The sequence below is a fragment of the Myotis davidii genome, unplaced genomic scaffold (assembly GCF_000327345.1).
Source record: "Myotis davidii unplaced genomic scaffold, ASM32734v1 scaffold370, whole genome shotgun sequence".
Taxonomy (NCBI): Eukaryota; Metazoa; Chordata; class Mammalia; order Chiroptera; family Vespertilionidae; genus Myotis; species Myotis davidii.
This window is the reverse complement of record NW_006288615.1, coordinates 1,371,882-1,387,220: the sequence shown is the minus strand read 5'-3', so window position 1 is coordinate 1,387,220 and position 15,339 is coordinate 1,371,882. Positions and strand designations below refer to the sequence as shown.

The following is a 15,339-nucleotide window of genomic DNA, read 5'->3' as shown; positions in this document are numbered from 1 at the left end:
AGGGAGGGAGAAACGATAGTAGAGAACCTTAAATACTATTTACCTGCTGCTTTTCTTTCAGTTTACTATTAAATGAAGCATTAACATCCAGATTAAGGTTCTCTGAAAATAATTTATAATAATGTTCTTATTTTATCTGAATATGTCCTCCATTTCTGAACAAATAGGTTAGTCATCGTGATTGATGACTAGATAATGTTGGGCCAATTACAGATGCTTTTTGTTACCCTTCAATTTTATGTGACTGCATTTCTATAGTGTGCCTTTTGCTACGTGCACATACTTAGCAAAGGGTTGGGTTCTAAGAACTTAACAGGATATAAAACTAAAAATTTCACATTTAAAACAGTAATTGTTACTTGTCCATTTTTTTTTTAAAGTAATGTTTCACTGTACTTTGTCACAGAAAAAGATTTGAAATCTTATCACAGTTTGTAAAAGATTTTTCTCTTTTGCAGCTGGTTATATTCTGGGCACTAAATGAAGGCGTTTCCAGGCAGTTTGATTCATTCAGAGATGGATTTGAATCAGTCTTCCCACTCAGTCATCTTCAGTACTTCTACCCAGAAGAGGTGAGTATCTTATATCTAAAATAAATGTTCATTTCTAGTTCTGTGCCTTAATTATCTGAGTGGGGTATTTCTGTGTTATTTAGTCAAAGACTCCACTGTTGCGAACAAAAAGAGGGTTGGGAGCAAGAGGTGGATTTTTGAGAAAGATAAAGCCATTTCCTGAGCAAGGAAAAATATTAAAACATCAAATATAACATTTTATACTGTATAAATAACATATATGAACTATATAAATATTCAGTGTAGTATAAATATTAAATATAAGGGAGTGGGGTCCATGTGTGATTGAGTAAGCATAGTATCATTGTCAGCTGAGACCTGGATGCTTGATGGGGCGTGGGACTTAGGTGTCTGTACTGCTGTGGTTAGCAGGGAAAGCCATGGGTCCAGAATAATGAAACTGATACTGAGGAGGTCACACTGTCTTTATTTGTTGTTATTTTTTATTAACTACATTTTCTGGATTTGATGAGACTTGGTTTCAAGATTCAAGTTAGTCCTTGAAATTTTAAGGAAGTGTTATAAAATTATTAATTGCCAAATTCAGAGAATACTTTTGAGAATGGAAAATATGACTTTATGCATAGTTTTTCTAGCCATCTTAAAATGCAACATGAATCTCAGACTACATGAAATGTCATAGAACCAGTCTAGAAGGTGTTAGGTTTCCCCAGTTTGCAAACCTTTTTTTTCAATACTAGCTTTAGAGTACACACATTCGTTGCTGGCTGAATCTGGAAATCTTTGAATAACAGCTTTTTAATCACATTATTTTTATGTCCACTTGGGTTTGGTAGCTATTGAAGCATGTGGCATCCCTAGCACTTGAAAGCACCAAGTGTCACCTGGACTTGAAAACAGCAAGTGTTGCTCCCATATTTGAGTCCTGTTCCTCACTGCCTAGCTGTGTGACCATATCCAAGTAATTGTACCTAATCTGACTGCCTTGTCTATAAAATTAAGGATAACCTCTGTCTCACTGAACAGGATACATGAAGTACCTGACAGTGACAGGTAGTCAATACTAAATTTCATATGTCCTAAATTGGATTTTCTCAAAAGTATATACTCATTCTGCAAATGGGCAGTTAAATTAAAGAAAAGATGGTTTGATTTGAAACTGATGTTAAGATTTTCCAAGGACACAAAGGCATTTTTTGCTTTCTAACAATCATTCTGTAATGGATAGGTGGGTCCCCATATAGCCCTAAACAACTGTATGGCATAGACGTGCATCTCTTTACAAAATGTGAAAAACTACCGATTTGCTATGTCTCATTTTAACTTCTCCCACTGCTCTCCAGCTCAGTAGTCTATCTCTTGGCTTCCCTTATTGAGTACCCTTGTGATTCCAAAAGCCAGGATTTATAAAAAATCTACTTGGTTAGAAGTAGGTTATCAGGTTAAAGCTTCTAAAGAACTGAGAAGAGTTAGGAAAACTTAAATCAAGTGTTTGTTTCAGATGTTTTGTTTGAAATTAAAGGCTTCTCTAGAACTCTAAATCCCAACAAATGGGCAGAATTCCTATTAATGTACAACAGAAAGGGAAATTGAATGTGTAAATGCATTAGAAGAGCACAGTGTCTAAAGAGGTCCTAGCAGAACTCTTTGATATAAAAATGATACTCTTTCTTAATACATTCAGACCTTTTTGGCATACTATGAAACATATTGTATGCACTTCAATCTGTTATACAGCTATTATCTTGAGTAATTCTTTACCGTTATTTAAATGCACAGCTGGATCAACTCCTGTGTGGCAGTAAAGCAGACACTTGGGATACAAAGATATTGATGGAATGCTGCAGGCCAGATCACGGTTACACTCACGACAGGTGAACACTGGGGTCTGCCAGGGGTTCAATTTATAGCTTAGAATTTGGTAGTCTGTGTATGTATATATTGTAAACAATAAAAGGGGGGTATTTTCTAATTTGTCTACATATTAAAGGAGGTTTTCTGATATTTATAGTAAAACAGGGATATCTGAACAATCCCACACAAATCTTAGTTATTATAACAGTAACATTCCACTTGAATTCTAGCTATAACAGCAGAAGCAAATTTTATTTCAGGGTTCATTGTAATGTGAATTCATATGTAGTCATACTTAAATTTGACAGTCTCTAGCTAATTGTGAGAGTTGGCAATGTGTTGTGATTCAAATCTGTATTTTAATATGAAATAATAATTATTATTTCTGTTGCAGTCGGGCTGTGAAGTTTTTGTTTGAGATTCTCAGTAGTTTTGATAATGAGCAGCAGAGGTTATTTCTCCAGTTTGTGACAGGTAGCCCAAGATTGCCTGTTGGAGGTGGGTACACTGTTGATGCCTGACATTGAATCTAGCTATAACTGTGTGTGTGTGTGTGTGTGTGTGTGTGTGTGTGTGTACTTCAGTACCAATAGCAAGATATTTTTTATTTGATTTACAGTGCCTCATAGTTATTCCGGTATGGTAATGTTTCTCAATTTTTGGTTTGTGAGGTAATTCATTAACAGATATAACTGGCAGGAAAACTCGTAGAGACTTATCTTAAACACATTGAAATAGGATTACTATACACTGTAATGCTGCTTTTGACATTTGTACATTATGATCTTAGATGAGAAGGTATTCTGAAGTGTGAATGTTCAAAGTTGAGTCCTAACATACTGTTATAGGTATGAATTGGTACTCTTTTAAAAGTTAGAAGACATAAGAAACTGTTTGCCTTCATGTTATGCAATTACTTTTTATAGTAAATAAAGCAAATGCCAGGTTCCATGTGCTAAAGTTATATTGAATATGTAGGTTTAATCGCCAAGGAAGAAATAGTACCTCGTGTGTGTGGTAATATTATACAGCAAAGCAGTGTAATGTTTTCTGATAGTCGTAGCATAAAAAAGGCATGCCTATCATTCCAGTCTGACTCCTCTCATGGCTAAGAAAGTGTTCTCTAAGCTGGCTGTTTGTATCCTGTACACTTACTGAGTCCTTGGTCTCTCTTCCTTCCCTCTAAATTAGGCTTCCGGAGTTTGAACCCACCCTTGACAATTGTTCGGAAGACATTCGAATCGACAGAAAACCCAGATGACTTCTTGCCCTCCGTAATGACTTGTGTGAACTATCTTAAGTTGCCGGACTATTCAAGCCTTGAGATAATGCGGGAAAAACTGTTAATAGCCGCAAGAGAAGGGCAGCAATCATTCCATCTTTCCTGATTACACCGAGGAATGCAGTGTCTGCCTGTTACAGCAAAAGAAAACAAATCATGATTTCTTTTCTAAATGTATCACCTGAGTCAAGGAAACATGTTACTCCTTCTTGTTGTAGGAAAAACGGACACTCAATTGTTACATTTTCATTAGCCATAAGATATAATTTAAAAGTCAAAACTTGACTTATACTGTCAGTATAATTCAGCCTTTGTAATTGGGTGGACTTTTCTTAGAGCTTAGTTTTAATATAGTTGTAGGGTATTACTTGCTGGCTTCTTACCAGTGACACACTAGGAATGTTTACATGGTGATTCCAGCAGCCACAGCCCATGGAGCAGAGGCAAGGAAAGCTCATTCATTCATTTCTCTTGTGTAGGTTACAAAATGTACAGATTGGGCCGTCCAGTATGTATTATTCTATGGCCAGAGCATTTTGAATTGATGTAAAGTTTTAAAGAAAACAAGCAATTTTAATTCCCTTTTGGAGTAAAATAATTTTTTTCTCCCATGTTCTTGTTTTAAGTTTTTGTTCATAGTCTGTCTTTCTTCCACTCCTCCCCTCCCCCCTTCCCAGCGATAACTTGGGACAAACAGTTCAGCCTTTGTCTCCACACAGATAAAAGCATCTGTAAGCAATGCTCTGTCCAGTAGTTCTATGTGCTGATTTCTCAAATCTGCAATAATTCATCAGGCTAATGTTTCTACCTGAAAATAAATAATGTTTGCTTCACCTTTTTGTTTATAGTTCTGTGCTGTATGCATAATTTGTGTAGATGTATTTCTGAAGTAAATTGTTACATCTCCATGATTCCGCGTCATGGCTGATTTTGCTTTTCAAAGATTTTATAATAGCAACTTGAAGAACATAAAAATGTGAAGAGAAAATGGGAGGAGACTCCTTCCTAAGGTCAAAATTAAGCCTATTGCATAAATTTGAGAGAATTTCCATAATTCAAATTTTTTGAAAAAGAGATGAGGTCTTTTTTTTTTTAATTGAACTTTGAGAAATCAAAATTTTTTTTGTTTTACTTACTGTTCCAAAGTTTTATTTAATTGATGTAGAAACCCCTTTGTTCCCTATTCTACCACTGAGAAGGAAACAGTGGCTTGTTTTATTTTGATGACTGTCGTTTTCCACTTAAATGGCCTTACATGGAGCATCCCCTAGTGGGTGCTCATCCCCACGTGCCGCATTCTTCACATTGAGCTCGGGCAGTGACCTCTGTGAAGTGTGAGGAGCTGTAAGAGCTGCTCAGGGGCCTGTCTCCCTGGTCCCTGCAGAGGCTCTGACAGGTGAGAGCAGCTGTACCTTGACATGGGAGAAGGGGTGGCATTTCTGCAGTTGTGATAGAGCATAGGAACTAAGCCGTTTAATCAAGCAGCGCTAGGTTAACAAATGAACTGATTTGTTTTCAACTGTTCTGATAACTTTTTACAAACTAAGCACAAAGATTTTTGCGTAAACATAGCATTTTGTTTTTTTAAATCAGGGTTCTGTTGTTAACATTTAGACCTGTGTATAAACAAAGTAATGTCTCCTACTAAAATATCTGTATTTGACATTTCATGTTGTGGCACTGGCAGATTTGCCCTCATTGATTGACCGTCTAACCAGTACCTATGATGGTTTTTAATCCAGTTCTGGAGCTTGAGTGTTTAAGAGTCAGTAATTATCTGTTTAAACACTCAGTCTTTAGCCTACACTTTCCTCAGCAACCCTTGGTTAGTTAGGAAGGAGCAGGAAGACTTACCCATTGTAAAGCAGTCTCCCTTGGCAGAGGCCTTAATATTGCATTGGAGGGAAAATGTATTCTATTTCATTTGCTATTACTCCAGTTATGCCTTAAATTTATTTGCTTAGTAATCCTATCGACAAGCAGTAATTTTTAGATATCCTTTGTATGAGTAAACAGTTGGATAGTGTCCTAATATTCTGTTCTTTAATTTTGCTGAGATGGAGTCAGTCAGATGTTGGGCAGCTAACACCAAGTATGTCATGGTGTGTTCGACAGTGACTGGTTTAATGTGCTTTGTATATTTTAACTTTCTTTTTAAGAAGGAAGGGAGAGGGAGTTACATGTAATTACACCCCCATCCCCTCCCTCCCCAAAGGGAATTGTAAGGTCTAGTTAGTCTAATTGGGGACAGACATGGAGAAAGTTGTAGATACCTTAGCCTAATTTAGCAGAAACCTTAACACAGCCACGCATAAGGGTACAGATTTCTCTCTTCCTGTTCCTCAGCTCTGGTTTCCTGTGTTTATATTGATAAACTTCCTCTCACCTTCACAGTTTATAAAGAAGGTAGTACCCCAAGTCCCTCTTTTCTGCATTGAACAACACTTCAGTACAGAACTCCAGAAGGCTGTGACCAGTCACTCCAGAACTTCATTAGGGCCACCTGTGTGTGCATAAAGTCCCTAAGGCTGAGTAACGAAGCCCAACTTCTGCATATAAGAAATTAGTTTAAGTCTTGGTTTTCCACAGAAAGGATTCTCGCCAGCGAATTGGAGGTTTGTCTTCCCTCTGCTTCATCAGGTTTTGAGGCTGTGCTCTGTGCTCCCGATTTTTGTCAGTGAGTACAAACTCAGGAAATGGTGATGTCACTGATACTCCAAGGGGGGTGGGAGGGATGGGAGAGATAAGGAGACTTGCAGGGGAAAGACATGTTAGTGCATTCAGAAACCACGTCCTTTGAGGGTATTCTGGATGCTAGTGTCCATCCTCCTCTAGCAAAGATGATCAAACTTTTCATCCGTTTATCTTAGTCTGGATTTTATGACCCGTTTTTCCCTACTGTAATAAGAATGTTGTTTGGAAATGTCATACTCTGTATTTCTAACTCTCTGAGAAATGCTCTTGTATGGGTCTTAGGTCTGCCATGGCAGGAGCTGGCACACCAGCTCAAGGGTAACTAGTGTCAGATCACTGAAAATGCTTCCTTTGTTACCTCAAAAGAAAAAGATCCCAGACAGAATATAGCATTTATATTTCTAGAAAATGGAGGGTTGGCTGTTTTCCAAGAACTTGAAATTCTTGTGCAAGGAAAAGTTCTTAACTCTTAAGACTTGCCTGCATAAAGGAAACATTCTTTAATACTGGAAGAGGTGGTTTTATTTTTACAACAAGCCTACTTAAGACCAAACCTATAACTGATCTCCTGTGTAAAGCATTTTTTTCTCTCTGATCTGAAACAGTGATTTATATGAACTGTTGGAATAATGGAACCTCAAACTACAGATGTGTATGTAAAATTGCATAAATGCACTGACTTCTCCCTGGATATATTTTTAATAAACAGCGTTATCCTATATGGTCAGTTTTATTAAATCATGCACAACTAGAGGGTTCTGAGCAGTGGTATGCTTGTATGGGTGGCTTTTGGAAAGCTTCCTGTTTTGCTAAGTGCCTGTAACCTAATCAGATTATGGAAAAAGTTGTAGAAGACAAATATATTCAGAGAGATGTCCCTAACGCTTACTTGTTAGTGGAAAGGTTTATACTTGTGTATAAGATAGTCCCATGAAGTGGTGCCTTTGGGGTTGGGAGGTGCCTGTCAGTGTGCAGAGATAGTAGCAGAGCCCTAGCATTCATGACCGGCTGCTCCAGAGCAGTCTGTATCACTGGAACAGAGTGGAGTTGACTTAGGAAAGCCAGGAGGTAGATTTTTTTTTGAGTGATTATTAAATTTAGGGGTGTTTATTTGGGGTGGGGGTTACTCTTTTTAAGAGAACCAATGAAATATATACATATATATATACAGATACCCACCATACATGTATATGCATGCATACACACATATTCTAAAATAAAGAATAGTTTGTTGATTTTTAGAGAGAAGGGGTAGAGAGAAACATCAATGTGAGAGCATAACATTCATCGATCAGTTGCCTCCTGCACACCCCCTTTTGGGGATCAAGCCCACAGTCCCGGTATGTGCCCTGAGGGAAATCAAACTGGCAACCTCCTGTTGCACAGGAAGATACCCAACCAATCAAGCCACACCAGCTGGGGCCACACATACATTCTTATGTATTGTCTTGGTATAACTGCCTAAGGATAAAAGCATACTTTTCCCTCGGTCTGTAAAAGTGACTTTCACACATGAAAGGGACTGCTGAAGCCAAGCCCATATAAGATAAGCATGTACATAAAGTTTGTCTTCCTTACAATGTTGCCCATTCGTGTGGGAGCTGAAAAGCTCGTTTTTAGTTGAGGCAATGATATGAATCGATATTGGCATATGAATGGGGTATACAGAAGTTTATATGTTAGTGGCAGTTGCTGGCCAGTATTCCAGTAGAAAGCACAGTGTCCCTTGAGACTGTGCATTTGGTAGGAGGATATGTGGCCATTTAATTATAGCTATCATAACTTACATGCTTACTGTGGAACCTACAAATTCCTTCCTCTTGTCCTCGGCCAGATTAGTAACCTCAAGGTTATCTGGCCTGCGTTCCGCCCTGAACTAATACCATCCTACCTATGCAAGGAACTCCCAAGTGAGCAGGCAGGCCCCAGAAACCCCAAATCCATATTTGGACTCGAAGAATTGGCCTTGGGACTTGGGCAACCTTGATAGACAGCTAAGGTATTATATCTCAAATACTCTTGTGGCTTCATGGTCCAGGCACTTGTGGGTGATGGCACTCTGGCAATTCAGGTTTCAGGGAGAGGTTTTAGTGTCCACTATGTGACTAAGATGCATTCACTAGGGACATTAGATTAAGAATTTGTGTTATTGCCCTGCCTGTGTGGTACAGTGGTTGAACATTGACCTAAAAACCAGGAGGTCACAGTTTGATTCCCAATCAAGGCACATGTCCAGGTTGGCTGGATTCCCAGCAGGGGTGTGCAGGAGGCACCCAATCAATGAGTCTCATCATTGATGTTTCTATCCCCCCTCCCTTTCTAAAATCAATAAAAATACATTTTTGAGATTGCTATTTGCATTGACTGGTTGTTACATGGGTGGATGCCATAAAGAAGCAGGTTGTTTGAAATGATTGTCTAAAAGTGATGGGAGGAAAGTCTCATGTGCTCCGTTTGGTGTTCCCTTCTCAGTGAGGGGGTTGAGGCCTCTGTTAGACCTGTTTATCCAGCCAGTTCTGTTCTATTCCTAAGGTGTGTCCTCATCAGTCACTTTAGTAAAATAGAGTATCCAGCTCTGAGAATCCAGCGTGGTGAGAACTTGTGCAGAGCTGTGTAAAGGCTCCGTCAATACATGTGGAGTTTTTTTAGCTCGACCTGCAGGAGGATCAGGTGCAACTTTCTTCAGTTGTCCCCAATCCGGGTTCATCTGACACCAGCTGCCTCCACCATGGTGCCAAAGTTCAACCCCAACGAAATCAAAGTTGTATACCTGAGGTGCACTGGTGTGGAAGTGGGTGCCACGTCTGCCCTGAGCCCCAGATTGGCTCCCTGGGCCTGTCTCTGAAAAAGGTTGGTGATGACATCACCAAAGCAACCAATAATTGGAAGGGTCTGAGGATTACAGTGAAACTGACTGTTCAGAACAGACAAACCCAGACTGAGGTAGTGCCTTCTTGCCTCTGCCCTGATCATCAAGAGCCTTCCAAGAAACAGAAAGAAGAAGAAAAAACACTAAACATTAAGTGGAAATACCACTTTTGGTAAGATTGTCAGCATTGCCTGACAGATGCAGCACCGATTATTAGCTAGAGAACTCTTTGGAACCGTTAAAGAGATCCTGGGGCCTGCCCAGTCTGTGGGCTGCAATGTTGATGGCTGCCACCCTCGTGACATCATAGATGATATCAACAGTGGTGCAGTGGAATGTCCAGCTAGTTAAGAACTACAATGGAAAATGTTTCCATTAAAGATTATTTGACATAAAAAAAAAAAAAAAGTGGTGGAGCAGGAAGAGCCCTGGCCTATTCCTAGCTAGTCATGACTCTTATTCTCTGCATTTGTCATCCTAGGGATATGTTTTAATATTAATGTTTTTACAGTCTTGGGTGTGATTCTTTGAAATGTCTTCAGTATTTCTTGACAAAGGCATTTGGGCATTTTGGTTGGCACATTGTTCCTGGCTGTTGTAGAGCACAGGGCTTTCCTGGCTCCTGGCTCTGTTGGCAATGGCTTCCTCTAGTGGTGGTGACAATGCAGAATGCCCTCTCATACTTTGAAATATCACTGTGTTGTCCCCTGGCTGAGTGTTCATGTGTGCAGCTTTGGAAAGCATTCAGATGTTATACTCAGCCAGTCGTAGTTAATAACAAATTACAACTTTGCAGAACTTATGAACAGGCACAAAATAAGAAGAGAAAGTAAACATTACTTACTTAGCCAGACTATTTTTATCCTGCTTTATCTTAAAGTCTGAGGTTAGGAGACAAGGTGATTTGCCATGTCCCCAAGCTAGTAAGTGGCATCAGGCATCCTGAGGTGAAAAGGCAACCATATGTATCGGGTACTTTCTCTCTGTGTGTGTAGGCATGTGCATGTGTGTATATAAAACAATAAGGGGAAAAATAAATTCACAGCCACAGAAACACAGAGTGACAGGCCCTACTACCTGAATGGTCCTGAAGTGTTGCCAAATTCATCAGAGCCATTGACCTTAATATTTTTGGTATCTCTTGAGTTTTAAAATAAATACATTATTTTTTTTTTCTACCAGTAAAAAGGGAAATAGCCTCACTTAAGGGTTCATTGAAACTTGAAAGCCCTGGCCAGGTGGCTCAGTTGATTGGAGCTTCGTCCTGGGCACTAAAAGGTGGTGGGTTCAATTACCAGTCAGGGCACATACACTTGCGGGCACTTGTGGGAGGCAACTGATCAGTGTTTCCTCTATTTTCTCTCTAAGAAAGAGAAAGAAGAGAGAGAGAAGGAAGAAAGAGAAAGGGGGAAAAGAAGAGGAAAATAAATATTTTGAACTTAATAGAAAAAAAATAGAGGGCAGAGCCACTTCTCCGGTCCCTTTGTTCAGGTCCTCGCAGAATTGGAATCAAGAGTTCTCCAGCTTGTCAATTTGTCTCCTAACCATCCACTGCCTGCTTCCACCTGGATCCAGGCAGCAGCCAGGCAGGTAAGAGGAAGCTTCGACCTGTGATCCTCCTCTGTTAAAAGGTCATTGAACTTGTGTTTGTGGAGCATGAATAGATGCAGGTAGTACCAGGAGAGAGAATGACACCAGATAAATAGATCACTTCACTGCCTGTAGGAGGTATTTAATATTTTAACAGTGTATTTAATGATTCAGAGGCATTTCTTTTCTCCTTGTGCAGGTGATAAAAATTGCTGTGAAGCACATATAGCTTTTTTAAAAAGTTACTCAATTGAAAGGTTTGGTTACCTTTGTAGTTTCAGGTTGGTGCCATTAACTGGATGACTTGATCTTACTCCCTTTTTGGGTGACATCAATTTTGAATTTGTGTGTAAGAGTTTTCATATAAAATTTTATTTTATCCTGGTTTATTTGCTCACTTAGAAAATATTCCTATGATTGCTAGTACAGCAGTTGTCTCGGGAATTAAGTTTAATTGATAAACGAATGCAGAAAGTGTATGGATGGAGTAGGCCTCTGTTCTCCAACTCTGTCTGAAGTCTACCGTCCAGAGCTAGCCAAGTTCTCAGCAATCACCTGGTCCAGCTTCCTCATGTTTCAGATGGAGAAAGTAGTCAAGAAAGTTCAGGGACCTGATCGTGTGGCTGGTAAGTGGCTGAGCCAAGACTCTGAGCCCAGCCTGGGCTTGCTTTCCTCCCTGGACACCTGGAAAGCTCAGGTGAGGGGGCATTAGAATTATCCCTCGCCCCTCCCATTCAACACAAAAATCTCTTTTCCAGGGTCTTCTACTAGGATCCTGCTCTTCACCCATGGACCCTCCTATTTCTCAATCCATCCTTTGGAAGCTCAAATTACTAAAATTTCTCCCCATTTTCATAGGAACTTTTGCTGGAATAGAATTTATGTTTAATTTCCACATTTGATTTGAATCTAGTCACCAAAACACTTACCAGAAGTCTTTGCTCTTTTTTTTTAATCATTGGAAAAATGGGTGGTTTGTAGAATATGATTCTTCCTAGGGAATTTTTTTCTCTATTCTCCCATTTCTCCCTGAGATTATTATCAGTAATTTCACAGAAATCTTTTTGAAGCTACTATCCAAGGGAATAGCAAATATTGGTTTCTTATCTAAATGGCTTTTAATTAATGTTGAGGCTAAATTATGCCAAAAGCAAGAGGACATTTCTAGGCAGAAGAGCTCATCTTGGTGTGGAGTTGAAATCTGCCTCCACTCCCCTGGTGACTCTCATTCTAGCATAGCCCTTTGTAATCAATCATCCTAAATAGCATCTAATCCTCTTTCCATGTGGTAGCTCTTAAAATATTTGGGATACAACCTCATTTCTACCTCTGACTTCCCCATGCTAATATTTTTCTTCTCTAGCTACACTTCCTACATTTTTCTTAAATTCCCAGTGACCTTCCCACCCTATTCCTTTGACAATGCCAGTTGTTACTCAGTCTCCCTCAAGTACCTGCCATCTTGTCATTTGTTTGTGTGTCCTCTTCATATGGTGGTGCTTAGACTGGGCAAAGAGTTCTGTGCCCTCCGGCTGTCAGACCACAGGGAGATGCTCTCTCATTGCAGACAGTTTACTTACATCCATGGAGCCTGAGATTGTATTGACTTTCTTGGCTGCCGTGTCATCGTTTTAATTAATATTGAACATGTGATAGATGTTACCTCTCAGTCTGTTTCAGCCTGATGTTTCCATCTGTACATTCCCTTGGGCAGTGAATCATACAAATACTTGTGTACTCTTGGTTTAGAGGTTTTGGGGTCACGCTCCCAGGGACCATGTGTGGAGAGTGGGCTGTTCCAGCCTGGGACTCCTCACTTAGTATGCAGGACTGGAGACTGCCAGCCACATGCCTCTCCCTTCTTGCCATGTGTTCCTGGGATCCTTCTCAACCTTTGCTACGGTCACTGCAGGTCCAGAGCTCTCTCTGTCGAGGGTCTTTTCTCTCCTTGTCGCTGCTGATCCAGCCACTTGTGGACGGTTTCGCAAAGGATGGGAAAGTGTCTCATAATTACCAGAGGTGAAAGTCACTGGGGATTGGGGGGCAGGACACAGGTAAGACCATCTGAGGTTTGACCCTCTTAGAACTGTCAAAACTTGGAGCCTGGACCTTGCCTCTGGGAACAGGAAATGACAGTAGGTGTTTATCTCATATTACTTGTCTGTCCCATCACTTGCCCAAGGCCCTTTGCAACAATGATACTCTGTAGAAACCAAACACCTCAAACTCTTGGCTCAGAAACATGCTATCAACGCCCTTTCACATCTCCTGTGAAGATGGCTGTCTCCTCTCAGGGGCTCACTTTCCCAGAGATAACACACAGCGACTATTGTTTCCATTCTAAGCTTTACTATTTCCTTCCTTCTGCTTGCTTTGCATTTAGACTGCTCTTCTTTTCCCAGTTTCCTAAGGTGGAAGGCTAAGTTATTCAAAGGAGATCTTCATTCTTTACTTAATATCACATTACTGATAACCTCTAGTTGTTGAAACATTCTTATCATGCCTTTAATTTTTGATAGTTTCTTTTAATTCTTTGAACCTGTTTATTAGAGGTCTTTAAAAATCTTTGTTTAGTAAGTCCAAAAGAAATCTTTGTTTAGGTTTCTCTTAGCTACTTCCCCCACTGTGTTTAAAACACACTTTTGTTTCTTTGCCTGTTTTGTAATGTTTCTGGTGGAAAGTGAGTATCTTTTATAATAGAATGCAGCAATTCTGGGAATCATATTTCCCCTCCCAGGGTTTATTGTTGTTCATTTAGTGACTTTTTGGGACTAATTTTGTGCAGTCTGTATTTTTTATCATGTGTCCATTGGTCTCTGCTTCACTAGTTTGATGGACAACTAATGATTGGACATTGATTTCTTTAAATGCATGAAGCAGTAAATGCCTGATTCTTTGCTGGGGGACCATGAGTGTGTGTGTGCGCGCGCACAGGTGGTTTACAACTCTTCCTTAGCCTTCAGTGTTGGCTTGTGCAGAGCTTCGAAGTCAGCCAGAGATGAAAGATAGGGACTTTTCAGGTCTTCCCTAGGCATGTACACAGCCCTGCGAATGTACGCTGTCTTCTTGTTTCCCAGGAATATGTCAGAGCTTTTCCAAGCCTCCTGTAGATATCCCATCCACCAGCTTTTTCTTTTCAGAGTTTTGGTCAGCCCCAAGTTGTTTTACTACCTCAGGTAGCTGCAATTTCAAACAATTGGCACGTATTGTTTGTTTGTTTACAAATGCTCTAGGAAGAGGGTTGTTTAAATAGAGTGAGCTCTGAGTAAGGTTATATAATAATAAACTTAAGAAGATAGTTTTGGGGATTCTGCCCAACAGGTCACATAGTGACAGTGCTCTGGGGATAGGCTTTGGGGGAGCTCCAGACCCATTTTTCTCAGTCGAGGGGCTGCTAGGCTGACTGACTTTCACAACTCCCATATTTGGGGGGCAGTTGTTTTCAAGGCTCCTGTGGAGCTGGGGAAAGGCAGGGAGACTAAGGCAAGCTCCAGCACAGAGCTCGGTGTTCTCACCGAGATTCAGCAGGTTTTCTTGAACAGGTGTTCCTCAGGTGCCACAGGCTGCAGTCAGTGTTCTCACTTGTTTTGTGGAGGTGTGGATTTTCAGAGGTCCTTCCATTTCAGAAATGTTTCTACAGAAATTTGGTAATAGACGTGTGTGTGTGTGTGTGTGTGTGTAACCCTACCTGACTTCTTTCTAAAAATACACATAACCACCAGAGAGATAGTTGGAATTCATCAAATTACTTCTTTTCTTAACCCTGAATGAGACCTTCATCATAGTGGTGATGGGGGTTAGTGAGAGAGCAGAGGGCCAAGGACGATGGAGACACTAAAGAGAGAGCTCTTCTATTTCCCTAATTTCCTGGAAAGTCCATCCCTGTGGGTCAGGGATGATGGGTGATGTGTGTGTGTGCATGTGCATGTACATGCACATGTGTGTTTATTCATGGTTAGAAAATCACAGGAGAGGCCAGGGGATAGACAGGGCTGCTCCTAGACTGGAGATTGGAAGGCATGAAGCTGGTCTTCCAGGTCATGTGTCTCTCTGAGTGGGTCCCTGTTTCCGCTTTAGTGTCAGTGAAAACAATGTTGAATTGCTACCCAAAGGTACTTCTGGCTAGAAATTTTGTAATTCTCTGAGTGAATTAGAAGCCTGCAAAATATAGCAAACCACAAAGTGAAGTAGTAAGAGCTTGAAGTGTCTAAAATTTATTATTTTTCAAAAGTATTTTCCCCTTTTATATGACAATGAAACAAAAGAACTACCGAGTCCCACACTGACTGGAGACATCTTTACTCTTTACTGATAACAATGGACCAAGTGCTCTGATTTAGCAACTGCCCGCAGTGAGGACTTTCTTTCTGGGAGCAGAGCAATTGTGTGAGTCATTGGAGGAAGGAAGCAGCCACTTGCCCAACCAAGGACAGATTACACGCAGATGGGGTCGAGTCACTGCCACCAAGATTAATAATGGAGGATGGATGGTTGTATGGGGCACCAATAAAGTGTGT

At 40.3% G+C, this 15,339-nt stretch overlaps 1 protein-coding gene across 1 annotated transcript in view; it reads left to right on the top strand.

Moving 5' to 3' along the window:
* The window catches only part of TRIP12 (thyroid hormone receptor interactor 12), a 121,980-nt gene extending 118,121 nt beyond the window's left edge, over positions 1-3,859 (top strand). Inside the window, exons 38-41 of the mRNA XM_006760405.2 lie at positions 459-572; positions 2,313-2,407; positions 2,782-2,885; positions 3,579-3,859. Of these exons, the coding sequence (XP_006760468.1) occupies positions 459-572; positions 2,313-2,407; positions 2,782-2,885; positions 3,579-3,775 (510 nt within the window). The 3' untranslated portion in view covers positions 3,776-3,859. The remainder of the gene's footprint in view (positions 1-458; positions 573-2,312; positions 2,408-2,781; positions 2,886-3,578) is intronic.
* The last annotated feature ends 11,480 nt before the right edge of the window (positions 3,860-15,339 follow it).